The sequence below is a fragment of the Colletotrichum truncatum genome (genome assembly GCF_014235925.2).
Source record: "Colletotrichum truncatum strain CMES1059 chromosome Unknown Contig_0009, whole genome shotgun sequence".
NCBI classification, from domain to species: domain Eukaryota; kingdom Fungi; phylum Ascomycota; class Sordariomycetes; order Glomerellales; family Glomerellaceae; genus Colletotrichum; species Colletotrichum truncatum.
The window spans coordinates 2273445-2299514 of NW_027222406.1; the positions used below are offsets into that span (position 1 = coordinate 2273445).

The following is a 26070-nucleotide window of genomic DNA, read 5'->3' on the forward strand; positions in this document are numbered from 1 at the left end:
TGCGTATCATGGAAGAGTAGAAAGTTGTCGTCAATAGACTGCATTGTCTTGAGGTAATTCTTAAAGTTGCTGTCGTCTTGGGGGCTTGGTTTTATCGATCATGAGTCCCCTGGCCATAATGCGTGTGTTGCTCCTCAATTTTGAGTCTCTTTCCGAAGCTGCTCCGGTTTATCCAGCCAATCCGGCCCCACCCGGAGCTCGTGGCGGAGCGGGGCGGAGCAACTCCCTAGCAGAGAAAAGAGATTACTTCAGCTATCGACTCGGAAGCAACATCAACAAAACAGGGCAGATATAGCATGACGCTGAATTCGAAAATGACACCCACCATGTAAGCTGATTAGTCTGGCTCATACCCGCCAAGTCACACATCAAATCTCCATCGTACAACCTATGAGGCTCTGCCGCACCATCACATCACGACCCACCGATACCCCGAACCGGCAGATCAATGTCATCTCCCCTCCATGCGATACCCCTGTCCGCATTCAAGCATCAGAAAAGTCGAGCAACAGTCTATCCAATCTGGACGAGTTCGGGCGGTCCTGAAACGCAATCTGAATCACGGGCAGACCACCCCGCGACCTCACTCTCATAAAATACCCCAGTTCGGCACGTTACATCGAAACATCCGATCAAATCTTGACTATTGAATTCCCCCCTCGCCCCTGACTAAACCATGCATAGCAGGATTCAACCAGACGATATATGGTCCTAGTCCGCGTGCCCTTGGGACGACGCATCGAATTAGCCGTGTCCCCCTTTCGTCTTCATCGCATCTCAAGCGGTCCGCCAACCCAGGGCGGTCCCCACAATGGCCAAGATCACGACAGCCTCTCTCCTCGCGTCCCTATGCGGGCTTCTCGTGTCCGGGCAGGGCCTGCACGAGTTGGCAGTCAAGAACGGCAAGCTCTTCTTCGGCACCGCGACGGACACGAACCTGTTCGGCGATGCCGCGTACATGGCCGTGCTCAACCGCACCGGCGAGTTCGGGCTGGTGGTACCCGAAAACAGCCAGAAATGGGACGCGACGGAGAAGACGCAGGGCCAGTTCCAGTTCAAGAACCCTGACGCTGTGGTCGCTGTCGCGCAGGCGAATAAACAGATGATGAGGTGTCACGCCCTGACGTGGCATTCTCAACTTCCTGCTTTTGGTACTACTCCTTTTCACTGAGACTCACAGAAAAAAACGTACCACATAAAAGCTTGTCACTGACATATAAGTAGTTTCCCAAGGCACGTGGACCCGCGAAACACTCACCCCCGTCATCGAAGCGCACGTGTCCAACGTCGTAGGCCACTACAAAGGACAATGCTACTCGTGGGACGTCGTAAACGAGGCGCTCGCCGACAACGGCACGCTCCGCGACAGCGTCTTCTCGCGCACGCTGGGCGAAGACTTCATCCCCATCTCCTTTAAAGCCGCCGCGGCCGCCGACCCCGGCGCGAAGCTGTACTACAACGACTTCAGCCTCGAATTCAACTCCAAAAAGACGGACGGCGCCGTCAAGATCGTGTCGGACCTCAAAGCGGCAGGGGTGAAAATCGACGGCGTCGGGTTCCAGGGCCACTTCGAGGTCGGCAAGACGCCGTCGCAGGACACGCTGTCCAAGGTGATGTCGCGGTTCATAGACATGGGTCTCGAGGTGGCGCTCACGGAGCTGGATATCCGTCACAACAAGTTACCTGCCGACGACGCCGCGGTGCAACAGCAAGCAAAAGACTACGCGAGCGTCGTCAAGACGTGCGTCGACACGAAGCAGTGCGTCGGAGTAGTCGTGTGGGAGTTTACGGACAAGTACAGCTGGATCCCCTCAACATTCCAAGGGCAGGGCGACGCGTGCTTGTTTGACAAGGACATGCAGCCCAAACCGGCGTACGCGAGTGTGATGGCGGCTCTGGGTGCCGCCGGGGCGAATGCGACGGTGAAGACCACTACAGGTGGTGGTGGTGGTGGTGGTGGTGGTTCCTCCGAATCGGCTTCGGGAGCTGGCGCCGGTGTCGGGACCGAAGGCGGAGGAGGATCCTCGGATGGTGGGGCGGCTAAAGGAGCTATGGCCGCTGTGGAGTCGGCACCTGCCTCTTCTGGCGCAGTGCGGTCCAGATCCCTGGGGATGGTGGTCTCAGCGGTGAGGGCGCTGAAAGGCCTCGGTAAACGGTAACCGTGGAGTTGTTTTTTTACAGTGGTGGTAGCAATGCACATTGACACTCGGACACTTGGGGACAGAGTACGGTTCTGCATAATCAATTACCTTTCGATTTCAATTGTGTGCAATTGGATCAATTCCCCCCTTCCGACCCAACCAAGCGCGATTGACGTGCTCGAGCTGTGACATTGCACGTATCATTGAGACGGCGCGTGTGGTGTAAGTGAGGGGATGGTTGATGTCATGTCCCTGTAACCTCCACAAACACGCAATAAAACAGCGGGGCTGGGGGGGTGGATGATGCGATTGTGAACAAGGAGGGGGAAATCCTAATCAGATAAAAAAGAAAAGGGAAAAAAAAAGAAGATTGTAAAAGGGTCGGTTTTCCAGTTGAAGCTTCCCATTCTCCAACATCACCAAAACACCATCACCCAGCCGCCAATTCCCATACCTCAACCTCAACCTCAAAATGGTGTTCCTCAAGGCGCTAACAGCCACCGCCCTCGCTGCGGGTCTGGCCCAAGCTTCCCTCCCTGGTCTCGACCGGATTCCTCCCCTCGGTCTGGGAACCTGGTTGAGCGACAAGTCCAAGGTCGCCCACGCCGTGGAGTTTGCGCTGGGCGAAGCGGGATACGACCACATTGACGCCGCCCTCATCTACAGTTTGTGTTTCCTCTTTCCCGTGACTCAACTCAATCGAGAGGCCCCGCGAAACTGACCCCTCAAAAACAGGAAACGAGGATCAAACCGGCAAGGGCATCGCCGCCTCTGGCGTCGCGCGCGAGAACGTCTGGGTGACGTCGAAGCTGTGGAACTCTGACCACCGCGCCGAGCAGGCCGAGGCCGCCATCCACAAGTCCCTCAAGGACCTCGGCGTCGAGTACCTCGACCTGTACCTGATCCACTGGCCCGTCGCCTTCCTCCCGGGCGAGGGCACCAAGCTCGACAAGGAGACCACCATCGTCGACACGTGGAAGACGCTCGAGGGCTTCGTCAAGGCGAACCTGACGCGCCACATCGGCCTCTCCAACTTCGCCAGGGCGGACGTCGAGAAGATTCTCGAAATCGCCGAGATCAAGCCCTACGCCCACGAGTTCGAGACCCACCCTTACCTCCAGCAGCAGGACTTCGTCGACTGGCACAGGGAGAAGGGCATCGAGGTCATCGCCTACTCGCCCCTCGCCAACACGAACCCCACCTACCGCGACGACGTCCCCGCCATCACCGACGACGAGTTCTGGAAGGGCATCGCCGAGAGGAAGGGCGTCAGCGTCTTCCAGGCCGTCCTGGCCTGGGGCGTCCAGCGCGGCACCAGCGTCATCCCCAAGAGCACCAAGGACTCACACATCGTGTCGAACCGCAAGGCCCTCGAGATCAAGTTCACCGACGAGGAGCTCAAGGAGATTGCCAAGCACGACAAGAAGCACCGCCTGAGCAACCCCAGCAAGAACTGGGGCGTAAAGCTGTTTGCTGACCTTGACGACCCCGTCAAGCACGAGGAGGAGAAGAGCGAGGAGTTGTAATGTACTTGTAATTCGGACGTATGTCTATTCTAGCAGGACGTGATTTAAAATCATTACCTGTCAACTATCTAATCTGCCAACTGTGTGAATTCTTTTTCTTTTTTTGGAAGACTGAAACCAAATCCAGCATCTGAGCGCGCGAGAATCTAAAGTGTCTCACTTCGGGCAATGTATCTCTGTCTAGCCCAGTAGAAACCGACACCAACCAACCAAAGCACAACCAAAATGACAGTTTGGGCAGGGGCAAAAATTGCACCTCTCACGACGACGAAACCGCTCACGAGAGCGAACACGACGGGAATCAAGACAAACGGCTTGTAAGGTCTACGCAGCTCCGGCTCCCGGACGCGGAGAATGACCGCGCCGAGGACCGTCAGGAAGAAGAAGGTAAACTCTCCCAACCCATTGAAAGTCAAAAGGGCTCGGAAGTTGCCAAAGAGGATGTACACCGCCGACAGCATCGTCGACAGCAGGAGAGCGTTGATGGGTGCATCAGACTTCTCCTTGGCCAGACCGGAGGACTCGTCGGAGGAATCGGCGGGGGAGCCGTCGTCCGCCTTGACGCCGACGCGACCGACGAAGCCGAGGAACTTGGGGAGCCAGTTAGAGTTGGCTGCGGCGACGGTCATTCGGCCCGCCACGAAGGAGTTGCCCAGAAGGGAACCTGCGACAACGAGGCAGATGAGGATGGCTGCGACAATACCGAAGCCGGGGCCGAGGAGGCGGTTAATAGCAGTCTGAAAAAGTTAGCGAAGCCATCAACGTACCGGTAGGAATACTCACCACAGCTACGCTGTCGGTCGTGGAAACAACAGACCACGGGAGAAGGATGTAGTAAGCAGCATTGGCGGCAATAAAGCAAAGAATAATCGTAGGGATAGCCGAGTTGATCGCCAGAGGGAGCTGTCGGGCCGGTTCCTTCAGCTCTGCCGTGACGTAAATCGCCTGCAAAAATGTCAGATGAGCTCGTCTCCATAAGCCGACACCAATAATCTCACCTTGTCCCATCCCGAGTACGCCCACAGCGCGCCGTACAGCGCCGCCGAGTAGTACCCGAGCATATCCCACGCGCCGACGTTGCTCCAGTCAATCTCCCCGCCGCCCGGCAGGATCGTCTTGCGGTTCTCGAACCAGGGCCTGTTGAACCAGTCACGACCGCCCACGTCGCGGTCGTGGTCCGACACCTGAAGAATCACAACAACAATGCCCGCGAGCACTACAGCAGCGATGCTGACGAACTTAGTGACGACAAACAGGTTGTTGAGACGGGTGCTGGCCTTGGTGCTGATGGAGTTGGCGCCGTTCATGATGATGAGGATGAGAATAGAAAACAGCTTGTGCGACACGGCGCCGGCTTGGTCAGTCACCCCGCCCGCCGAGTAGATGCTCTCGACAAAGACAATGGACAAGATAGCGAGGGTCGCCGGCATCACAGCCACGATCCAAGTCCAGGCGGCAAGAAAGCCGAACACGTCGCCGTAAATGTATCGGAGAAAAGGCTGAACACCACCTGCCGCTGGTTAGCCTCGTCCATCTGCAGAAATCAACACTGCAAGCATCGACTCACCTTCACCTGGGATTGCCGTGCCCAGCTCAGCCATCGCAGTCGCACCCGTCCATGCCAGAACACCACCAACCAGCCACACAACCAACGCGGCACCGGGCGACGGCACATTGGTGTCGATTGAACCCGGAGATGTGAAGATGCCGCTGCCAATGACAATACTGATGACAATAGCAAAGGCCTCAATGGCACCGAGGTTGCGCGTGAAAGTCCCCGCCGCCCCGCGCTCCTCTGCGGCGACGTCGGGAGGGGCAGCGGCGCGGACCGGGCCGTCGGTCGCGCCATACTCTTCGCGAGCATCGGCCAAAAGAGGCCGCTGGGCTTCTTCGGATTGCGTATTCGGTGGCATTTTTTCCGTGTTCCTGGTTTGTTTGGGTTTGGCTTTGCCAATTAAACGAGAGATTCCTGTGTTGTTGAAGGGAAGCTTTGAGTCACGGAACAGGGATGGCGCCACTCGGGGCGGCTCAGTGGGGTCCGAGCTCTGACCAGTGACGTACTCCAGAGGCCGGGATCCACTTTGTTCAGTGCTTGGTCTCTGTAAGATGCTCACCTTGTCTCATGTTGGAGGCCATAGTTAGTGACGGGTTCATTCGGCTCAGCAGTTTTATGATATCGTGTAATTGCTGTTGTTTGTAATGTTTCTTGGTGTAAGCTTATGCGGAAAACTTTCATCAACAGTTACTCCTTGCATGAGACTGATATTTCTTTCACCAGGATCTTGATGAAATGAGGTGAAACGGCATGCGTTGAGTTGCACAACCTGCCGCCACTCAAAGCCAGGATCACCAACAAAGAACCCGCAAACCATACAGTAGAAAGGGGATTATTACTTCAAAGTAATTAACCATGCAAGTAGCCCGTTCTGCTATAAACACCTCTGCAATGCGTCAATCTGTCCACAGCCAGTCTGACCTGTCAGTGAGGAAACCACCACCACCCTCCTCCACTTCATTACTGAGGATTCTCAACTTGAAGACACCAATAGCTCAAATCTGTTCCAAATACAATCACCAATACCACGCCTTCAACACCATACGCTTAGATGGGTCACAGTTCACCACCAAAACAAACAACCGAAACTGTCGCCTCCACGGGCTTCTGTCTCACCTGCAGATACCAGCTCACCAAACGCCGGTGTTCAAAGTGCCTGGGAGTCTTTCTCTGCAGTCGGGAGTGCGAAAATGATACACCAAAAGCACATGCCCAACACTGTTACGAAATTGTGGCCTGGGAGGAGAAAATCAGGCGAGAGATGACGAGTCGGCAAAGAGACGATGGAGATGAGATCAAGAAGGTGATAACCGATGTATAGATTGGAAATAGTAATTGCAAGGCTAAAACTTTGGATGCAGGAGTAAAGATAGAAATTTCTCGAGGAATGAAAAGCTGTGAATGGAACGCATGAGAAGTACTTGAAGCTGTGGAGTATTAGACGAGCAGTAAAGTAGTATTTGCGTGGGGATTGAAAAGCCTCGAATAGTTGAATAAAATATAGTTGAATACTTGGTTTCGCCACGTCTCATCGCCAACCAGGTCTTCATCCTTTACATGGAATTAACCAAACAAGGTGTGAAATACTCGTCATGTCCATTAAATCTCAAACCCAAATTTCCAGTTTTCCAACCCAATAAGCTATTTTACCACAACGTCTCATCGCCTTTGTCTATTCGTACTGCAGGGTTGCGTGATGACCACGCAAATCCCTTGGTGCGTTGGCCAGTGAGATGAAGGTAAGCATCTACTAGCCTTGAACGATTCAAGCCTTGGGCCCTGTTAACCGCATACGGTCGCCTAAATCTTTTCAGTCACTCAGCCTGGACTTATAAAATGCAGAGGAAATACACGATAGTTCGGTTGATGTGCACAGAAGTGGTATCCGACTAAGGAATTAGCAAGGGAAAGCCGAAAATGGAACACCACAGCCTAAAGTTGAGCGACAAGCATTCCTAGTATTTTGCATTATCCGAATTATTATTTCGTGTGCGTAAAATCATCGTGCTGCCATATCTCATAGCTTCTGCAAAGTCCGCCCTCAAGCTGGCTACGTGGGTATCTATGCAAGCGGGCCCTTCCTTGTCCGCGCTCATATCTTTTGCATCACATTATGCAAGATCCTTCGTCTCCAATATCTTGCTCAACTCCTTCAACTTGACCGGCTTCGTGAGGAATAGGTCAATGCCGCTCGCGAAAGCCTCTTCCTGGGCACCGGCCGACGCCAGGCCTGTCAATGCAAAGATCTGGCAGCGCGGAAGGTTCTTCTTGGTCTCAAAAACACGAACTTCACGTGTTGCCTCAAAACCGTCCATCACCGGCATCGATATGTCCATGAAAATGCACTTGTATCTGCCCGCGCTCTCCACAAATGCATCCAGTGCTTGTTTCCCGTCCATGGCCGTGGTGTACTTGTGACCCAGCTTCTTCATGTAGGATGATAGAATCTTCAAGTTGATTTGGTTGTCGTCGACCAGTAGAAAAAGGTCTGAGCTTCCATCAACATCTACAGGGGATGTGTCAGATTCAGGGTGGGCAGGCGTAGGTGTCGACGACCGATAAGGTCTTTCCGCCAGTGACATTATGCTCGGACGCGCCTTTTCCTGATGCTGAATTTGGCGCAAAGGCCCTTCTGGTGGTATATCTGCCGCATCGAAATACTCCGTCCTGTCGGCAACCGCGTCTGTGCTCACTGCGGACGTGGAAGTCGGTTGTTGCAACCACGACATGTCCCCGTAATCTGCATTTGAATGTCCGGCGCTCACTAAAGACATGGCAGTCGGGGTCTGGATGACAGAAGCTTGCAACTTCGTCCAGCGCCTAAAGCTGAGTAGCAGGATTCGAGCAAGTTTCCTCGGGCCAATTCTAAAATTTCCCCTTCTGTTAGTTCATCACTTTTGGCAGGGACTGCAAAACTCACGGCTGGCTAATAAACTCAAAGACCACGCGCTTCCCGGTGAATCTTGGAGAAGTCGCCAACTGTCGCGCAATGAGGGCATTTCGGCAGACAATTACAACAGGTGTCGCGACGATTCCATGCCGTCGCTCGAAGAGAAGCCTGTCAAGATGCCGCTCCGTCGACAGGATACAGTCGGGCATCACTTTCTTTCCTTGGGCGGACTCGTCAATGACTTGCATCTGGAGCCACTGTCGGCAAACATTGGCGATCAGCTCGCCCTCGCTTAATACGTGTGAAGAAAGATCTTCGTCTAATGGAACGTTGTATTCGCTGGGAAAGCCAAGTAACCGTGCTCGAAGCCCTTTTAACTCACTGACTTGCGCCCTGAACTCGTCAAAATTGACGGCCTTTGGGATGCTTGTCTTGGGCGATGGTGGTCCAGCCTCTTGTAGGGGGAGCTTAATGGTCACTCTCGTACCTCTACCAGCCTTGCTCTCGACTCGGATTGACCCTCCAAGTCGACGAACGACCTCTTTGACGAGGCTCAACCCAAGCCCGGTGCCGGCAGAGAGGGTGTCTTCCTGGTAAAACGGGGAAAACAAGTGATTGGACATGTAGTCTTCGCTTATGCCCTTACCAGAATCAGTGACAACGATGTGGATTTCTCGTGAATTAGGATTGGGTCCATCCAGCTGAAGAACGTTGACATTGATGAAACCTTTGCTGGTATACTTGAGGCTGTTTCCCAATATGTTCATCAATATGCGACGCAAAGCGCCGGGCTGCGAGTAGAACCTCCAGTTCATTGCGGGATTGATGTCAAAAGTAACACTGACCTCCCCCAACAAGAGTTGCGCGTCTCCAGTCCTATTGTTCTCAGAAGCCATGTTTTCGAGGGCCTGCATGCCGTCGAGCCTTCGAAGGGCATCGGTATCTGCGTGCTCAGACGGGCGACTGCCAGCAAGCTGACCAACAGCGAATCGTTGGAAACTAAAACCAGCACAAACGCTTTCAATCACCTCCTCAGACAGTACATCTATTGCGCAGTTGCGTTCGAGTGCTATCATTCCAGCCTCAATGGTTAATTTCTTGTCGTTGCTGCGAAGCCCGCGATCGGCGAAATCGGGGGCTTTGTTGGGTTGTTTCGACGTCGGTCTCAGAAAGTTGCCCAGCTTTGAGTAATCCAGCAAGTGATCCATGGTATCGAGCAAGGTGTGGCCACAAGTTTCCACGGAGTGTAGCACGTCTCCCTGGAAGGCATCAAGTGTCGTCTCATGAAGCAACTCGCTACCTAGGAGGATCCCATGCAGCGGCGAGCGAAGCTCGTGAGAAAGGGAGCTAAGCAGATCGGACTTTGCTTTGTCGACCATTTTGGAGTTGGATCGGGAAACTTCGGCCATTATTACGGAACCAAAAGCCTTCAGATAGCTCAATTCTCCCTCGATGGTTAGTACACGAGTGGGAGTCTTGGTATAGACAAACCCGCCCGCAAACCAGCGCTGTTTCTGGCCGTCCCATATCGGAACCAATGCGACACTTCTAGCCCCTGAAAATAGCGACATGATCATTTTCCCTTCATTTCGTCTCGAGAGCAGCCGTCGGTTTCGTTTGCGGGCTCGTTCGGATACTGGGGGCTGAAATATTTGATCTTCGACTAGTGGTGACAACGCTTTGGGATCTTCGTCAGAGAAATCGCTAGTTTGTAGTGAGCCATTTTCGTCAAAAGAGAAGATTCGCCCCTCCGGATATCTCTTCAAAAGCTTGTGCAAGAACTTTTCCGAGACGTCAGAGTAATCGCCAGGGGCCGGACTCGTGTCAATACTTGACGAAATGGAATTGGAGTGTGCCAGAATACGACAGGGGACATCGGGTTCTGCTGAGTTGTCGCTGTTTATAGCCGGCGCATTACTTGCTTTTTCATCGCCACTCGAGGCAGATGAACTAGTGCTGCCCGACGGGACGGCCTTCGTAGCCAGACCAGCGAAGGACCCGATGCTTGCATCTAGAAACACGGCACCTTCTACCTCGATTGCCTCCCGGATTATGTTAGAGGCTTTTGAAAAGATGTGCCGAACTTCGGACTGGTAAAGGTCTGCGCCAGGTGAGGCGCTCGTCACAGAACGTTCTGACCCGGAACCATCCAAAGATCGACGCCGGCTTCGGTGCGGCATGGACGGCAGTGGCTTCGGGCTGGGGATAGGCGAAGAAGTGTGTGATGTGCTTGCGGAAGTGCTCTCTTGGGTAGCTACCCTGGCGTCCTCGTTGTCTTGTATTTGCTGTTGGTTTTCATTCAAGGCACCCTCAAGGGAAGGGTCTTCGTCTTGGGACCCAGTTCGGGACCAGGATGCCCCAGAAATTGTTGCTTTTCCTTCGACAAAACTCCCCATGCCACGGACCATACGAACTGCGCGGCGATGTCCTTCGCCGCTTCGTTTGGCATCGAGATGCTGAATAATGGTTTTGCTAAGACCCCGCATTACTTGCATCGACACAGGGTCCAGCTCCTGGCGAGGTTCGTCGGCCCAGATGGAGAACACACCAATGTTGACCCCCTTGTTGGTTTGAATGGGCACACCTGCGTAAAAGCGAGGCCTAGGCCACTCTTTGTGCTGAGACTTTTCTGAGGACCTGGGGTCTGTCGTCAAATCGGTTATAACGGATACAGGCAGAGGGGTTTTCGACGAGATATTCTTATGTGTACGGGGCTTGAGGAGCACCTGTTCGCACAATCCATGATCTCGCGGTAGCGCCGTGCCGCAAAGCCACAGTCTTTCGTCGTCACCAGAGCCTTCTCCGGTGGTTGCATTTGGAACCAGCGGCAAGGTTGGGGTGGCTTCGGCGATGACATACTGAAACTTGCTATCGAATAATGATATCAAGGCGCGTGAAGCTCCCAAGCGCAAGGTACCAAGCTGGGCAAAGGCGGTCAGGGCAGGGTCGAAGCATGATCGCAGCTGCGACGAGGGGATGAGGTTGTTGGTGTCGTTCTGAACGCAAGCAGGAATAAAACAGGTGTCGTATCTGCGACTGCGTTAGCATCGCAATATCGTAGTAGAGAATCGATAGGCGGACCTAAAGGTTTCGCGCTCCCGGGCGGCCTCGATGAGGACTTCCTTGGGCTGACCACCAACCATGGTTCGTTGAGAGAAGCTCTCTCTCTCGGCCGAGCTTGCACTCAAACGTCGAGATATGCAATTAGTCCGCAGACCTAGTGCAGCTGCGACAGGAGATAATGGACGGTTCTCTAAGGGAAGACAGAAAATCGCATACTGGCACAGGGTGTTGTCATGAGAAGAGAAGTTGACTGCAGTGGCAAAAGCCAGAAGAGGGACACTTTGACGGGGGCCAAGACTGGGCGTGGAGAGTGGATGACAGGGCAAAAATCGGAGAATTGGATGGCAAAGTGAAAAATAGCATGGGAAATCTGGGCGTCGGAATCAAGGAGGACTCTAAGTCCTGGTACACCTGCTGAACGGCACGCTAGCCCTGCCCCGGTTGCCCAGTCCTGTAGATTCACAGGTCTAGACCAGTTAGTTGTTCATGGTGCCAGCTGGCACCCTGTCAATTCCCGACTAGACTTGGAAATAAAAACTCAATGGGCGGGCGATAATAGCGATGCTATGGTGGGAGAAAGAGGAGGGGGTTCTAAAGGAGGCGAGGCCGCGGGGTCGAGAAAGGCTGTTTTGCGCTCCGTCTCATTAGTGGTCGTTGCGGCGGATCGAATGAGGCAGGGGAGGAAGAGACTCTACTAGAGTATGTAAAGTATGGCCACGTGGTTTTTTTTGTTTTTTTTTTCATTCTTCTTTATCGCCAACCTTTTTGACCCTCATCTTAATGGTAACTATTCGTAAGTAAATAAATATGAGATGAAGATGGCATTGTTATCTTTGGGGAGGGAGGGGGTGGGCTAGATGCTAAGAGAAACTGAAGGGGTACGAACCTGGATACTATGTGCTACTATGTATTTCAAGGTATTTCAAGGTGACTGCTGAACCGGCAGGTGGCAGGTAGGCTGAGGTACGTACCGTCTTGATCAGGCGATCACTGTGTGTGAAGTCACAGTTCGCAACTTCTAGAGTCCTTAGGATCGTGAGACTGGAAGTCGGAACGGAGCTGGCTGTTGTTGCCTTTTGCTCTGTGGCTCACGAGCCTTCCTCTCTCTGTTTCTATACTCTGGTGGTTTCTGCAAGCACCAAGGACGGTAATGTTCCTGCCTACAGTCGCTACACAGTGTGGGATGGCTTTGGTGGAATGTCCTAGTCTAGTGTAGCTCTTCCCTTTTCTTTTCTGTTTTTTTTTTTCCCATCATCTTTTGCCCCACTGAGTGTCGTCATGATATTGTCAACACTACCATCTCGATCACTGGGCCTTGCCCCTTATACTAGCATGTCAATTTTTTTTTCCTCCTTGCTATGATTTGTACGCCAGCTGGTGGGCCACAACATAGCATCCCTTAACTTGCTCTCCAAGCAATTAGCTGCTTACCTAGCTGTGCCAGTCAGTTCAAGTCACGTTGGGCGGCACGCTGAAGTGCGTCACCCAGCCACTCACTCAATTCTGAGTGCTGCCCAGCCACTCAATTTGGTCCTTTGCCGTTATCGACACAGGGCATATCATTCCAGACGGCAATTTTTCCCATGTGGCTGGCCCATGGTCAAATCGCGCAAGAATTTAGCGACCGGCACTAGAGCAGATCCAATGCTGGTGATGTAGCATCAAAGATCAATTCAACCCAGCACGATGTAACCCTTGATGGTTGAACTCTGTCTAGGCCCACGGGGAGAGGAAAATCGGACCATCTTTGGACTAACCTCGTGTTCTAGGCTCCAGTACATTTCTCCCAGTTCGCTGGTCATTCACGCTGAGACTAAACAACACCGAGATCGTAATACTTTAGAGCCCTAACCCTTGCGAAAAGCTACCATTATCTGGGTTTGTTTATTTTTTCATCCCAGTATGAATGATTATGTACCTGATGTCTGGTTTTCATCTAAACTCTCTGGCAAGCCTCGACACCGATATCCGCTATCAAGCCTTACGTGGACGAACAATCGACGATGCCGTCTTCCTAGCTAAGCCTTGATTGACCTTCGTCACCCTCACCTTAATGTTTCTTCTTTTCTACGAGGCTTAGCCAGCCACTTGTCGGACGATAGGGGCGAATGACGAATTGAAGTCTGTCACCGGCCGTTTCCCCGGCTGTGGCTATGCTGGAGTTTGGGTGAGAGACGACTTTGACCATGTCGTCCAGGACATCTTGGACACGTCAATGCTGCGGGAGAGGCTGGCGGGAGATCATCGGAAACTTTCAACCTCAACCACAATCCATTCTCCGCAAATGGGTCGGGACCGAAAGTCATCGTTGCTATCCGATGGCGATGCCAAGGTGGCGCCTGTCAAAGTACCGCTATGAACCTGCAGCGTGATCAAACTCACTTCCTGGAAAATGGCGCCACAGCACGCTGCGGAACGGAACAACATCAGAGTCATTTGCGTGATCAACATTGAGCACGGATGCTAGATCGCCGGCAGATTATCGGCTGGTGGTTTCGAACCGATACCCAAGCTTTCAAAACACCTGCCCCAAGACAAGACAAATTCTCTTGGCCCATGAAGGGGCGATGGACGATCCAGTCAAGACGTGAGGGCTATGTTGGTCAAATCTTTTTGGCTTAAACGGAGAACGAAATAGGTCCTTCCAATCTCCTTCTTCACGTACAGAGCCCGTTGCTTTGATTTTGATACACGCGGAGATTGCCGCCTGATGAATCTTAGCGGAAACACGACCATGGTTTGACGCGTCACAACTGTTGTCCAAATATAGTCGTCCGAATTCCAGGCAGATTTCACCTCATCAAGCGGCATGTGAGTGGCAGATGACAACCAAAAGCTCAGCCACGATGGTGATGTCAAGCTGCCTCACTCAGTCCTGTCGGGTTCAAACTGGGCCCTCCCGTTTGATTGCATCCTCATCGAACTTCCATTTTTTCAGATGACGAACCACGGCTTCTTCCGCACTCGCACGGTTTCTTTGCCTCTGAAGTAAGCTGATAACAAACCGGCCTAGAATTCCGGACGAAGCGGGACCCACCTTCGGCCGGTTTTGGCGGGTCTTCTCGGCATACCTCATGTCAATCCGTTCCTTTGAGCCTTCTCTTGGCGGAGGAGCACCGGTGCAACATCGACGCGACGATCAAGTGACTAGTTCAGATTCTAGTTTAGGACCCTTGGTCAATCATGTTGCCACATCTCTTGTTTAGTGGTTGACGGGGCTTCCAACGCGCGGCCATGGATGGCATTGTCGATCAGGAACTGGTTCAAACTGAGGTGAGTCAAGACCAGAGACATGTGGTAACTTGAGGTTGGAAAAGCAAAAAGATCTCCTGAATATCGCAGGCCATTTCTGGGGCGGAAACTCCCTTCACAACTATTTTTTTTTGCATTCCTTCATCCCTTTCGGCTGCATTAGACGCCGCATGGATCGCGGTTGCGTGGACAGCAGCAAGGTTGCTGAAGAATAAGAAAGCAGTACCGCTTGGCAACACCCTGCAGTCCGATCTGTTGAAAATTCGTGCAGCCTTTCGTAGGCGTGTTGATCTCGCCAACATCGAACGACACTGTTATTCAACGACACTGCATAGTCTGGTTCTGGCCGTCAAAAATACGCCTGAGTCGTTGTGCTCGGGGCCGTTCATGCTCCAAACTCATTTCATATCAAACAGCGAACTAGCGAATAGACTCATCAACAAATAGATTGTTGATGGGCTAGAGGGGCGCGCTATTTTCATGTTTATTTCTCCGTGTTACGTTGACAATCAGCTTTGTTGGTCCCTGAGGGGTTTTTTTTTTCTCCCGCTTTCCCCTCATTATCTTACTCTGCGCCTTAATACAACTCAAACAAGTTGAGACGAAGACTTATGTAGGAGCACAGATGGGACAGTTGTCGAAGCGCAAGACCAAAGGGGCCATGAGGAGGAGGCCCGTGTCCCGGCTTGGCCCATGGTTCATTCTGGTGCATCTTCCACCCCGCGATGCTCGGCTGACAAGCATGACACTTCTAGGCGTGGTTTCCGCGGGGATGTTGTGCAATGTTGTGCTCACGCTCCAATTTAATGAAGAGGCGTTGATGATGAGACGAGGTGGCGCGCTGTTGTCTCACCCAAGGATCCTGGGGCTTGTGTGTCATTAAGAGCAGCCGGCGGTGCCGTTCTGCTTACTGGCTCGCAATATGCCGGCACCTCAGTCCTAGAATCCTCCCGATCCCTCTCTCAAAGCGAGAAGGGGGGAAATTATGCACTGGTAGGGGGTTCAGAAGCGTTTATTATCTGGCGGCCCAGACGGCCGGTACCGAGGCTTTGTGTATGATGGCAGACTGTCGATCTCCTAGCATGGATGAAGGCTAGAGGGCTGCGGGTGAGGGGTTGGCAGTAGTACGGTAGTCCAGGCTATTCTACCAGGGCCGGAAATGAGAGGCGACTATAGTAAGTGTCTAAACCAAGGCACCAAGCGTACTCGGCAATGAAAAACTATTGACGGTCCCGAGAGCTGAGCCGGAATAGGGAAAGGGAACTGGCCGTTGACTCAGTCGAACAAGGTTCCCGTTGCCACGACCACCATCTCAAGTGTTCTTCTGATCGAACGACGCCAAAAGGAGGCTTAGAAGAAAAGACGAAGAGCTTCAGCTTGCCGCCTAACACCCCCCTCCCGTCATCACCAATCGAAGGTGTTGCCACCCACTGTTCTCATGTTTCCTGCGGCAAGCCGCGTCGACAGAAAAAAAAAATGAACTTTTGGATGCCCAAAGACCCAACCAGAACCCGTCCTTGGGGAAATGGATCACTTTGGCTTGGCTTGATGGCTGGCGCCTGGCCCAAGTCCATGCGCATTCCTCTAGCCAAGCTACTCTGATACCAGACTAGATTGATTAGCTCTAACCTTGCGTTGTGTAGCCACATTCTGAAAAGACAATCTTAAAAAAAGCAATAATGAGCCATTGGTTATTGGGGGTTCAGGGTCGTGTTGGCATGAACTCATCAAACTGCAGGTGCAGAGTGTTTTGTGAGTCTTCCTCCTTCACAGCCTCCAAGGATATGCAGGCTTGGCTAGGCTATGCTGCCCCCTTTTGCCCCTCTCCTTTATTTTTTCTTCATCACTTGACTTACTGCACTGCGATCTTATTGGGAAGTCTTGGCCGAGTTCACCCCGCAGAGTTTGGTGTTGGCTGAGAAGGGATGATGCCGAATGGCTCCGTCAGTGCGGCTCCAGGAGGCGCCACGACACACCCTGTTCAACCACTCGGGTACGGTTATCATTGCAGTTAACCGAGCAGTTCACGTAGTGCGTGAAGCTGCGTGACCTTTTAGCGGGACGCCACGCCAGCCCTACATGTGCAGCGCAGTAAACTTTTGCTAGCAGATGAGTAACCAGAGTCGACGTGTATCCATCAACCACCTCATTACACGACACAGACGCTGGTCTGGAAGAGGGAGCAGCGCCCGAAGCTTGAGTGGACTGGCTGACGCTAGCACCGCGCAAGCACGGAGCAGCCACCATCTCATTCGGCGTCATTTGCTACTAGTTGTGAAGTGTTGTTATGTTTTGTTACCACTCCTGGAATGGTTCTGGGATGAACTGGGGTCCTCGTTGATCTCACGCCCATGCACGTGGCGTTCGTCTATCTGAAGTGGCCACAAGGGAGGGGTGGCTTGGCCAGAGGCAAGTAGTGGGAACGCCTCCCATTGAACATAGATATATGATCCCCCCCTCTTCTTATCCCCTCGCACCGGTTTCCAGACTGAGAGCTTGATACTACTCATCAAGCAACCCAACAAAGGAAACTCGACTTCCCTTTTTAAACCAAGCCGTACTCGTTCCTGACGGACATCCTCCACTAGTTCCCGTCGCCAACGAACGCCCGCCCGAAACGGCAACACCCTTATTCAAGCCACTTACACACACACTTACAAGAATATCAGCAGAAACCATGCTGTGCATTCTCCCAGACGAGCTGCTGCTCATTACCGGCGCGACCGGTCACATTGGTTTCTGCGTCCTTCTTCAGGCTCTCCGAGCTGGACACACCGTCCGATGCGCAGTTCGCTCAGAGGCGAAAGCCGCCTTCATCCGTTCGAGGCCACAGATTCTCGCACTCAACCTCCCCCGCGCCAGGCTCAACTTCTCCATCGTGCCCGATATCACCGCTGACGGTGCCTACGATGAGGCCATCCGTGGAGTTTCACACGTCATCCACGTCGCCTCGCCCCTGGCGACATCATACGCCGTCCCTCCTGAGAAGCACCAGGAGTTTTTCATCCAGCCCGCCATGCGCGGCACCCTAGGCATGCTTGAGGCCGCCAGGCGAGCGGGCACCGTCCGCCGCGTGGTCATCACCAGCTCTATCGTTGCGCTTCTTTCAGTGGCGCAGATGGAGGGTCACGAGCGCCGCGAGAAGGCCGTTCTGCCCACTGAGAGGGCAGGCTTCAAGCCAGAGCCATATGAGAGCGAGTTTGCGGCGTACGCCGCCTCCAAGGTCGCGGCTTTGCTGGGCGCGGAGGCGTGGCTCGCGAGGGAGAAGCCCGACTTTGACGTCGTGCACTTCCACCCGTCTTTTGTCCTGGGACGCAACGATCTTGCCACCAGCGCAACTGAGGCGATCAAGGGAACCAACGCTGTTGTTCTCGCTACGATCTTGGGCAAGAAGTGGGGATGCAGCTTCGCCGGTGCGACTGTCCACGTCGACGACGTCGCGCGGGCCCATGTACAGGCCCTCTCTCCTTCTGTTCCCGGCAACAGGAGCTACATCCTCAGCACAAAGGCCCGTTGGAACGACGCCAAGCTCATCTCGAAGAGATGTTTCCCCGAAGCAGCCCAGAGGAAGATGATCAGCAGCAGCGGGTCAGTGGGCACGACGCCCCTCGACTTTGACGCCTCCGCGACTGAGGAGATCTTTGGGTTCAAGCTGCAAAACTTCGAGGAGCAGGTGAAGAGCGTGGTTGGACACTTCCTGGAGTTGAGGTTGCGTCGGCCGGCTGCTTCATCTGGCGGGGAGCTGAGAGAGAAGGCCTCTGCTGGGGCCTTGAGGTCTGGGATCGTGGCTGCAAACGCCTAGTATTCCTCCCGGCTTTCGTTGACGACTAATATTCTTATGAAAGAGCATTGCTACACGGACACACACACACACAATGTTTGACACTAGCAAAGCTCATGAATCTTTTTTTTTTTTTTGTTCTTCTGGGAGGCATCACAGAACGGTACATCAGCGACAACTTTTGGGGGGGCTGGCCCATTGGCAACAACTTTTAGCATTGGATTGGGATACCCAGCGGACATAGAATTCCGCACTTAACTTCTTGGTACATACTTAAACATACATATCCGTACACACAAAAAGATACATAGAATAAGAAATCAGACTATGACTTATCCAATACTCAGAGAGAGCCACTTTCCATCCTTCACATCCATCGTGCTTCCCGCATGGCCTCTCAGCCCAAAGAAGGCCCCCCCTCCAACCCTCTTAGCAGCGGCGCATCACGGTGAAAAACGTCCGAGTGGTTTTTTTCCCACTATTGTTCAGCTGAAAAAGCTAGGCCGGCCATTTTGGTCCAGCCTCGGCCGTTTCCTTCTTTCTCGAGGGGGGTCGTCGCTTATTGGGGACAAGACACACACGGCATGATTGGGTTTGTTCCTGTATCACCCATGGCCGCGGTACCCCGGCACCGGCCCGCAGACCCAGTCGGGCAAAACCTTCCATTTTCTTTTCTCAATGCTTCGATTCATCCCACATCTTTTTTGGGGTGGGGTTTCAAGACCAGTTGATGCAAAAGGGAGAGGGACTTTACTTGGGGGGGAGGGGGGGAAGAGACAGAGAGAGAGAGAGAGATAGAAAGACCCTGAACCTGAACACTTTTTTTTTTTTTTTTTTTGGTCCCCGCTTGTGTCTGAGCTGACCCTGCAGAAACAATGGGCGACTGGAACGCGGCGGGAATCCCGCGTGGGTTTCTTCTTGGTGGGATGTTTACTGGGATTGGAGCTGCGCGAGTGAAACAGGGTACCATCCTGGTTTTTTTTTTTTTTTTTCTTTTTTTGTTAGTTCTCCCTGCCTTACTCGGCTGCTCGGTAGCTCGGGCTGGCTGCATCCCGCGCGGGAGGGTCCGGCCCCCGACCTTGGCGATGCCGCGGTAGAGAGTGGCGTTTTGTTGTTGTTGTTGTTGTTGTTGCTACTGCTGTTGCCGCGATGCCCTTGACTCAAGGGCTGGACTTGCAAGAGTAGCACCGTTGAAAGTTAAGTGCTTTAATCTTCAACCCTTGACGATTTCGCGGAACGGCCTAGACCCAACCTTCGCAGATGGATGCAGCGGATGGACGACGCCCATGTGGTTTTTGCCGGCTAAGGTGATGGGCGGCGCTATGACGTTACGTGCAAGGCCATTGTGAATACAAGAGCGCGGAAAGGGAACAAGCTTCGGTGCAGATGGATGTAAACATCATGTTCGGCCACAAAAAGGTAAACCCCCCTTCCCCTTCGCAGTTCTGCTTTGACCGTGAATCCGAGGGAATGGGAGGCTAGGGAACGCCATGCAGCCAGCCTGGTGAGATGGCCGTGGGGGGAAAAAACCCAACAAGTCTTATTTACACGGCAGTTGGAAGTTACAGCTGATGATGACTATAATCGACCCGACTTCATGATGAATGAAGACGATCCGCATCACGCACCGGCGAAGCTTAATATGCTTGGCGTGGATCCTTTGACCCACAGCCTACGTTCTACCACATAGTTCATGATCTAACGGATGCCTTTTACCTTTGGAAGTGAGAAAACCGGTTAGATTTCTGAACATCACATATTCAAGATTGCAAAGGGGCCCAAGGGGAAACCGGCTAAACAAGCCACGATCACCATCGCTCGTCAGCACCAAACTTCCTACGCAGGGACCAGCCACCGCCACCTCTTGACTCGAAATGGAATCGTCCGGCAACCAACGACTCATGCCTTTATTTCTCTCTCCCCTCATTTTCATCTAATAAACCTCTCAAGGGTGTATGCCCGAGCCCATGGAGGAGACCTCGAGAATATCCATAGACGAGGTCAGCCGAAATCATTGGTACGGAATTACCCTTCTCTGCCCGGAAGCACGTTCGTCGCGTCCCGCCCCCCCACCATCCGGGGAGGTTCGCCGCGGCCGAGGTCGACCCTGTGAAGTGGCCAACACAGGACGATGCACGTGGAGGCACAGACAAACCATTCGGCTGGGACCCTAGCGGCGGCCACACATTTCGCCTCTTCACGCTGCTTCCCAAAGAACTACATGATAAGGTTCTGCTCATGAGCATCGACTTAGTCGTGGTCAACAACCGAGTAAGAGTCGAGCTGGGGTAGAATCGAGATCCACAGACTGGCGGTTCTTCCTGCGTAAACTCTGAACGTGGCGTGATATCGTGCTGTATGCCGTCAACCAGGAGACCAGGGCCCTCGTCTGCCACGTCTTCGGCGCCCCGGGCCTGCTAGGTTTCCTGTTCAGCCCCGCACGGGACATTGTTTACATGCATGGGAACGTGTCGACTCTGTTTGCGGGGTACAGGTTCACGGAGGACTGCAGGAGTCCCGGGTCCGTGGTCACCGGGGGCGTGGAGAAGGGGTGGCCCATGCCTTCGGGGCTTCGGCGGGCTTCGGCGGGGCATTCAAAGGGTGGTCGTGGAGGGCGGGTAGGGGCGTTTTGTTTCTCAGAGAAAAGGCCATGGCGTTATCAGTTTAGGGTCTGTAAGTAATTCGAGGAGCTGAGGGTTCTCAATGTGAGCATGTGGGACATGGGTGATGGCGGGTTGAAGGGGGTGTACGATGTGGACTCAAAGGATCTGTACACGGTTGATCAACTTAATATGCTTGACAAGTTGGAGGATATGGCTGACGATGGCGTCGTGCTTTTTCCGAAGTAGACTTTGCTGGGGGTCAGGCTTGTACTTCCTATGCAGGAACAGGTGAAGATACGTCTGATATTTCGTAAGGTGAACGGGAGCCATTTTGTAGTGCCGAGGGGAGAACTCTCGATACTAGCCTCCAGGGCTTCTGTTTATGATTATACGCTTGTATCTTCAAACTGTGTAGGTTACTTCACTTATGATATACACGAAACGGACGGTGTAATGTGACTTAAGAAAAATGAAAATAAAAAACGCTGCCCACAATACATTAGAAAACACAATCAGTAATATACCCCCCTGAAAATGGAAGTGATATGTCCAGTGCCATTCATGGCTTCTTAGTACAAGCCTTGTAATATCAACACTACTGTTGCAATCAGAATTCCAAGTAAACCAGGTGTTTTGAATTCCACCCTACACCTAATGAAGCCTTATGCCTTAGGCCAAATAATTCCTGTAATAATATCATGACTATCTAAGGCAAGAGATGTATCCTCACACATCATCTCTCTTGCCCTGCACCGTAACTCTTTCTACATCACTCCCTGTTTCATCCGAGCTTTCTAACTCATCATTCCCACCTTGATTCCAGTTTCCAAAGACGGCAAGAAGCGTAAAGGGGATGGTAATAGCCCACAAAGAAAACCCCAAAATCATTTGGTTCTTGTTCGGCCAATGCGTCGCTCCCACGGCATATGCAATCGTGCTTCCGATAGACTCCCAAGATCTGAGAATGCCTGTAGTCCTTGCAATGTCTCCGTCTCCCTGTGCGCCTTTGATCTCGGCCATGAGCCAGTAGATGTACGTCTGCAGCATCTCATAGAAAAACTTGAAGAACATGTAGACCGCAAAGGCGGAGTTGAAGAAAGATCCATCGCCGAGGTCAAAGGATGGAGGATCGACCATGGAAGATAGACGAATCTCAATCACGGCATTCCAGATCCAAGCAGCAGTGATGAAAACCAGGACGAGAATGTAAACGGCCTTTGACTTTGCTGACCTCTCGAATCTTTTGACATCCAGAATTGCGCCAGTGATTATGTTTGCGGCTGCGCCCACAACTGCCGTGAGAAACGATGCCAGAGCTCTGGACCGAACCGTGAAGTAAGCTGTGTACTCGGTCAGTATCAAGATCAAGAACGAAAGAGTCAATACACGTACTTGTGAGGTAATTGCCTTGGTACGTGGTGCCAAATTGCCCAGCCAAGAATACGGGAATCAACAGTAGCATGTACTTGTTTCTCAGCTGTTTCCAGATTGCGCGTGCTTCGGTAGCGAAGTTGGTTTTCTTCATGTAAGGAATTTTGGTGCCATCGGTTCTGACAACCTTTTGAGGCTGTGACAGAAGCAACGCGAGCGGCGCTCCGAGAGACGAGATCGCGACAAGGCCCAAGTAGGTGGTGTAAGTGACCTTGCCTTTTTGAGAAGTCTTGATGTTCAATGCCAAAGAGATTGCGCCACCGACAAGAGGGCCCATTTGCCGGATGCCCATCCAAATTCCAACGTATCTAGAATCAACTCAGCTAGGTTTTCGAAAAACTCCCTTGTGATGTGAAATGGATCCTCACCGGCCTCTCTTTTCCGCCTCCGGGTAGCCGACGGCGATGGCTGCCTCACTTGCCCATAGAAGCGATGCTCCAATACCGCAGAGACCAGCCCCAAGCAGTAGAAACCACTGGTTTCCATAGCGGTTATTGCAATAGAGCCCTGCAGCGTATGGTGTGTAAAATGCAGCACCGATAAACAAAGTCCATTTTGCTGTGATCTTGTTCGTTACGCCTCCGGCTATGAAACAGCCAACAGACATGAGCCCATAGGTAAGGGCATTCGCGGCATTGTTTAGAAACGGCTGTAAGTTGTGAGTCAAACAAGTCTAGAACACCATAGCCAGGCTGGGACTTACCGATGCGTTTCCTCCAGCGCCGAGGTTATTCAGTGCTGTCCAAATGCCAGGCTCACAGAAGGCTACAAGCCCAACAATGATGATTTGGAAGAGGCATGACCGATAAATCTGCTTTAATCGATCGAGAGCCATGGCTGTATGCGCTTCAACTGGATTAGGACCAAGGCGAAAATGAATGCTGCTCAGAGGCACCGCTTTGAGTCGTTCTTACGGCCGATCAGCGAGTTTATCATCTTCGCGTGGCATTGGAGTTTATGAGCACGTCAGGACCCATCAGGAATGCGATATTTCAGAGTTTTCATCGGTATTGCAGGACTTAAAGATAAAAAGCATTAGCACGCAATTGATCAAACAGATACAACTGATGCACCGCAACTGCACATTGAACACTTAATCTAGCTTTCCTGATACTAGGTGGCATCGTAGGTGGACGTAGACAAGCTTCTCGCACATTAGCCTTAACGCCAGACTCCACTTAGTCTTGCCGAAATGGATCCTGAAGCGGTGATAAGATGTTTGGCCAACTAGGAGCTGCGGGTAGGAGGAGCGGAGATAACAGCGAGGGAACAACGATCAGGGTTTGAGATCACGCAATACCCCACGCATATGATGTTGAATGTTCCTGGAGATCATTATATGACCATGCCGACGTAAGTCCGTTATGTATGTTGGCAACGTGAATTTACTCCTATTGCATATTTCATTTTTGTTTAGGACGACAGTTGATCGTTTCTACAGATATATGACACTGCCCATAACCATTTCTTTTTTGACTACCTGGAGACATCAGAGCAAATAAGATGCGGCGTAACATGACATAACTGCAATTAACCCTAGTTTCTTTTCTGTTTTATTTTGCTCGCGGAAGACCATGCAAAGGAAAGACCGCAAACATTTCCAACACTTTGACGGTGACCGGGTAATTGATACAGATAGAACCGCCCGTTTGTTAATCCAAGCTCAATGCTAGGCGTAATCACTTGAAATTCAAACCAAAAAGGCCAAGACTTTCCAGGCTTGCAAACCTTTAATGATCATGACTAATCTATAAGGTATACTTGATGGCTTTGAGCTCTTCTTGCTCCTGCCTTTGAATATGTAACTGAATAGACTTTCACGGATTCCTGCTTTTATTCATTGATCTTCTTAACTTCCACTGCTTCGGCGGCTCCCCAAACTCCGGAAACTTGGTGGGGTTTGGAAATTCCACCTTAGTGAGAGTGGTGATATCTGAGGGGGCAGCCACCCTAGTTGTGGGGGAAATAAGCCAGCTGTCAGACTTTCGCCTCTGTCTTCTGGTCTTGTCTGTGCAACGTTTTGTTCGTCAGCCTAGGTTGGTCTGTTAGTTGGAATAAATCGTCACTGTGGCCATGCTATCACAAACCCTGATCTTAGCGGACCACTCTTCAGGAGTACGCTCCATGGTCCTTCGAAATTCCTCGCTTAGGTTGATAGCGGAGGGAAATTCCATCATTGCTAACATCGGACGATTGTTGTTGCCCTCGTCAACTGCACTCGATTTCAAGGTTGAATTCGTCTGTTTGCTCAGTTGTGGCAATGGTGGCGGGGCCGCCTCCAAAATCCCTTGCGGCGAAGTGATATCTGTATCGGCGAGAGGGTTTTGAGGTGCTAGGTTATGCGCTTCGCGGACCTGACGGCTCGTCTCGTTGCGTCGGGCTTGTTGCCGTTGGCGCCATTGATATCTTCGAAAGCCGCTTGAGGTTGCCCGACCCATTTTTGCAACAATGAGTTGGTGAAGTGGTCGTAACGTAGCAATGGATGCCGCTATCATCCCGACGCCGGGTTCGACAGTACTCCATATCGCAAAACCTGCTGTCTCGTCTATGCTCCCATGTCAGGCTCCAGGCAATTCAATCAGAGCAGACCTACTCACGTAGAAAGTTTGTCTCCTCCAACAATGTAGGAATGTAAAAGGCTCGTACGATGGTGGCTGTGCTTCCTCTGCATCCTGCGCCGTTAGTCATGGTTCGTGTCAAAGTGTCTTCAGGGAGATATTCTGCCCTACACCGCAGCGAGACCCAGAATGCAAACCACCACGATCTTAGTCCCAAGTGGTAGGTTCATTGACCGAACGATGAACCAAGGAAGGGTACCGAATGTGAAGTCCGCACTGGTGTTGATAACTGTGGCGGTGATAGTCATGACGTAAATAACCTGCCGTGGCCAACATTTTCCTGGTGTTCGTGGTCCTTGATCCCAATACGTATTTACTGGGCGACACTGTAATGCAACCATGAGTAGATATGTTGCCCCGAAGAATATTGTCCCTAGCATCAAGATCCGAATGATCCAGATGTGTGGTCGGTCTATAGCAACTCGCAATAGGAAAAAGCCGACAGAAATCTTGAGGAGACACGTTAAACAAACATTTAAAAGCTCAAGCACCCACCATAGCTGTGTCAAGAATAGTCAGCAAATCTTTCGTACTAACTCAACTTCTAGACGAAATAACCGGGGGTATTTACCTGCAAGGCTTCGCGCTTCCTCTGAAGGCTTATCTCACTGTCTAGAAATCCAATTCCTCGTGTGCCCCCGTAAATCTGCAACCCGAGGTAGACTGTAAATAGTATCTGATTGCCATCAAGTTATTCCATGGACTGACACATGTGGCATGGCGGAATGATTGATTTACCAAAAGAATAACCATGACTCTGTCGTCCTTCCCAATTGACCGTATCAAGAAAACCCGACAGTAAACACGAAGACCAACCGCAACCCATGTCAGAAACAGGAATACAGCGGCGACGGCAATTATTTGGACGTTCTTATCCGCCATGAAATAGTTGTCGAGCTATTAGAAGAAGCCATGAGAGACCGGAATTGAAAGATTCCTGATAAGACGTTTGGGTGTTGAGGGATGCGGTAGGAGTGTCGAACTTCACATTTGGTCCTCTTCCGTTAGGATCTGACAATTAGACATTTATCAGTGGGAGAAGGGAGTTACAGGTTTCTGCAGATAATGCCGTGGTGGAAGACATTGAAGATGTGCAATGACGCATGGGGAGTGGGCGGACGGAAAGATGTTTCGTTCTCTTATTGTTTAAAGTTTTTAAAAAGCCCCATCCATGGTGCCCAACGAAGTCGAGGAGCACCAAATGTACGAA

General features: G+C 52.0%; 8 protein-coding genes across 8 annotated transcripts; 3 read left to right on the forward strand and 5 right to left on the reverse strand.

Moving 5' to 3' along the window:
- Nucleotides 1-811: 811 nt before the first annotated feature.
- Nucleotides 812-2159, forward strand: CTRU02_213155 (glycosyl hydrolase family 10; the record flags this gene model as incomplete). Its single annotated transcript, XM_036721717.2, has 2 exons — nucleotides 812-1151; nucleotides 1225-2159. 2 exons carry the CDS (start codon nucleotides 812-814, stop codon nucleotides 2157-2159), a joined length of 1275 nt encoding a protein of 424 aa, XP_036586886.2.
- A 454-nt stretch (nucleotides 2160-2613) lies between these two features.
- Nucleotides 2614-3667, forward strand: CTRU02_213156 (aldo/keto reductase; the record flags this gene model as incomplete). The annotated part of the gene is made up of 2 exons (XM_070205983.1): nucleotides 2614-2806; nucleotides 2877-3667. 2 exons carry the CDS (start codon nucleotides 2614-2616, stop codon nucleotides 3665-3667), a joined length of 984 nt encoding a protein of 327 aa, XP_070060376.1.
- A 146-nt stretch (nucleotides 3668-3813) lies between these two features.
- Nucleotides 3814-5803, reverse strand: CTRU02_213157 (amino acid transporter; the record flags this gene model as incomplete). The annotated part of the gene is made up of 5 exons (XM_036721718.2): nucleotides 3814-4404; nucleotides 4451-4612; nucleotides 4666-5177; nucleotides 5235-5636; nucleotides 5782-5803. 5 exons carry the CDS (start codon nucleotides 5801-5803, stop codon nucleotides 3814-3816), a joined length of 1689 nt encoding a protein of 562 aa, XP_036586887.2.
- A 1530-nt stretch (nucleotides 5804-7333) lies between these two features.
- CTRU02_213158 (sensor histidine kinase response) lies at nucleotides 7334-11255 on the reverse strand (the record flags this gene model as incomplete). The annotated part of the gene is made up of 3 exons (XM_036721719.1): nucleotides 7334-8087; nucleotides 8143-11142; nucleotides 11194-11255. The coding sequence occupies 3 exons, from the start codon at nucleotides 11253-11255 to the stop codon at nucleotides 7334-7336; spliced, it is 3816 nt and encodes a 1271-aa protein (XP_036586888.1).
- A 5849-nt stretch (nucleotides 11256-17104) lies between these two features.
- CTRU02_213159 (uncharacterized protein) lies at nucleotides 17105-18229 on the forward strand (the record flags this gene model as incomplete). The annotated part of the gene is made up of 1 exon (XM_036721720.1): nucleotides 17105-18229. The coding sequence occupies one exon, from the start codon at nucleotides 17105-17107 to the stop codon at nucleotides 18227-18229; it is 1125 nt and encodes a 374-aa protein (XP_036586889.1).
- A 2738-nt stretch (nucleotides 18230-20967) lies between these two features.
- CTRU02_213160 (uncharacterized protein) lies at nucleotides 20968-21141 on the reverse strand (the record flags this gene model as incomplete). Its single annotated transcript, XM_070205984.1, has 1 exon — nucleotides 20968-21141. The coding sequence occupies one exon, from the start codon at nucleotides 21139-21141 to the stop codon at nucleotides 20968-20970; it is 174 nt and encodes a 57-aa protein (XP_070060377.1).
- Nucleotides 21142-21537: 396 nt separating this feature from the next.
- Nucleotides 21538-23077, reverse strand: CTRU02_213161 (DUF895 domain membrane protein; the record flags this gene model as incomplete). Its single annotated transcript, XM_036721722.1, has 4 exons — nucleotides 21538-22151; nucleotides 22204-22550; nucleotides 22611-22891; nucleotides 22946-23077. The coding sequence occupies 4 exons, from the start codon at nucleotides 23075-23077 to the stop codon at nucleotides 21538-21540; spliced, it is 1374 nt and encodes a 457-aa protein (XP_036586891.1).
- Nucleotides 23078-24287: 1210 nt separating this feature from the next.
- CTRU02_213162 (uncharacterized protein) lies at nucleotides 24288-25742 on the reverse strand (the record flags this gene model as incomplete). Its single annotated transcript, XM_036721723.2, has 5 exons — nucleotides 24288-24787; nucleotides 24840-24907; nucleotides 24972-25360; nucleotides 25432-25536; nucleotides 25599-25742. 5 exons carry the CDS (start codon nucleotides 25740-25742, stop codon nucleotides 24288-24290), a joined length of 1206 nt encoding a protein of 401 aa, XP_036586892.2.
- Between the last annotated feature and the right edge of the window lie 328 nt (nucleotides 25743-26070).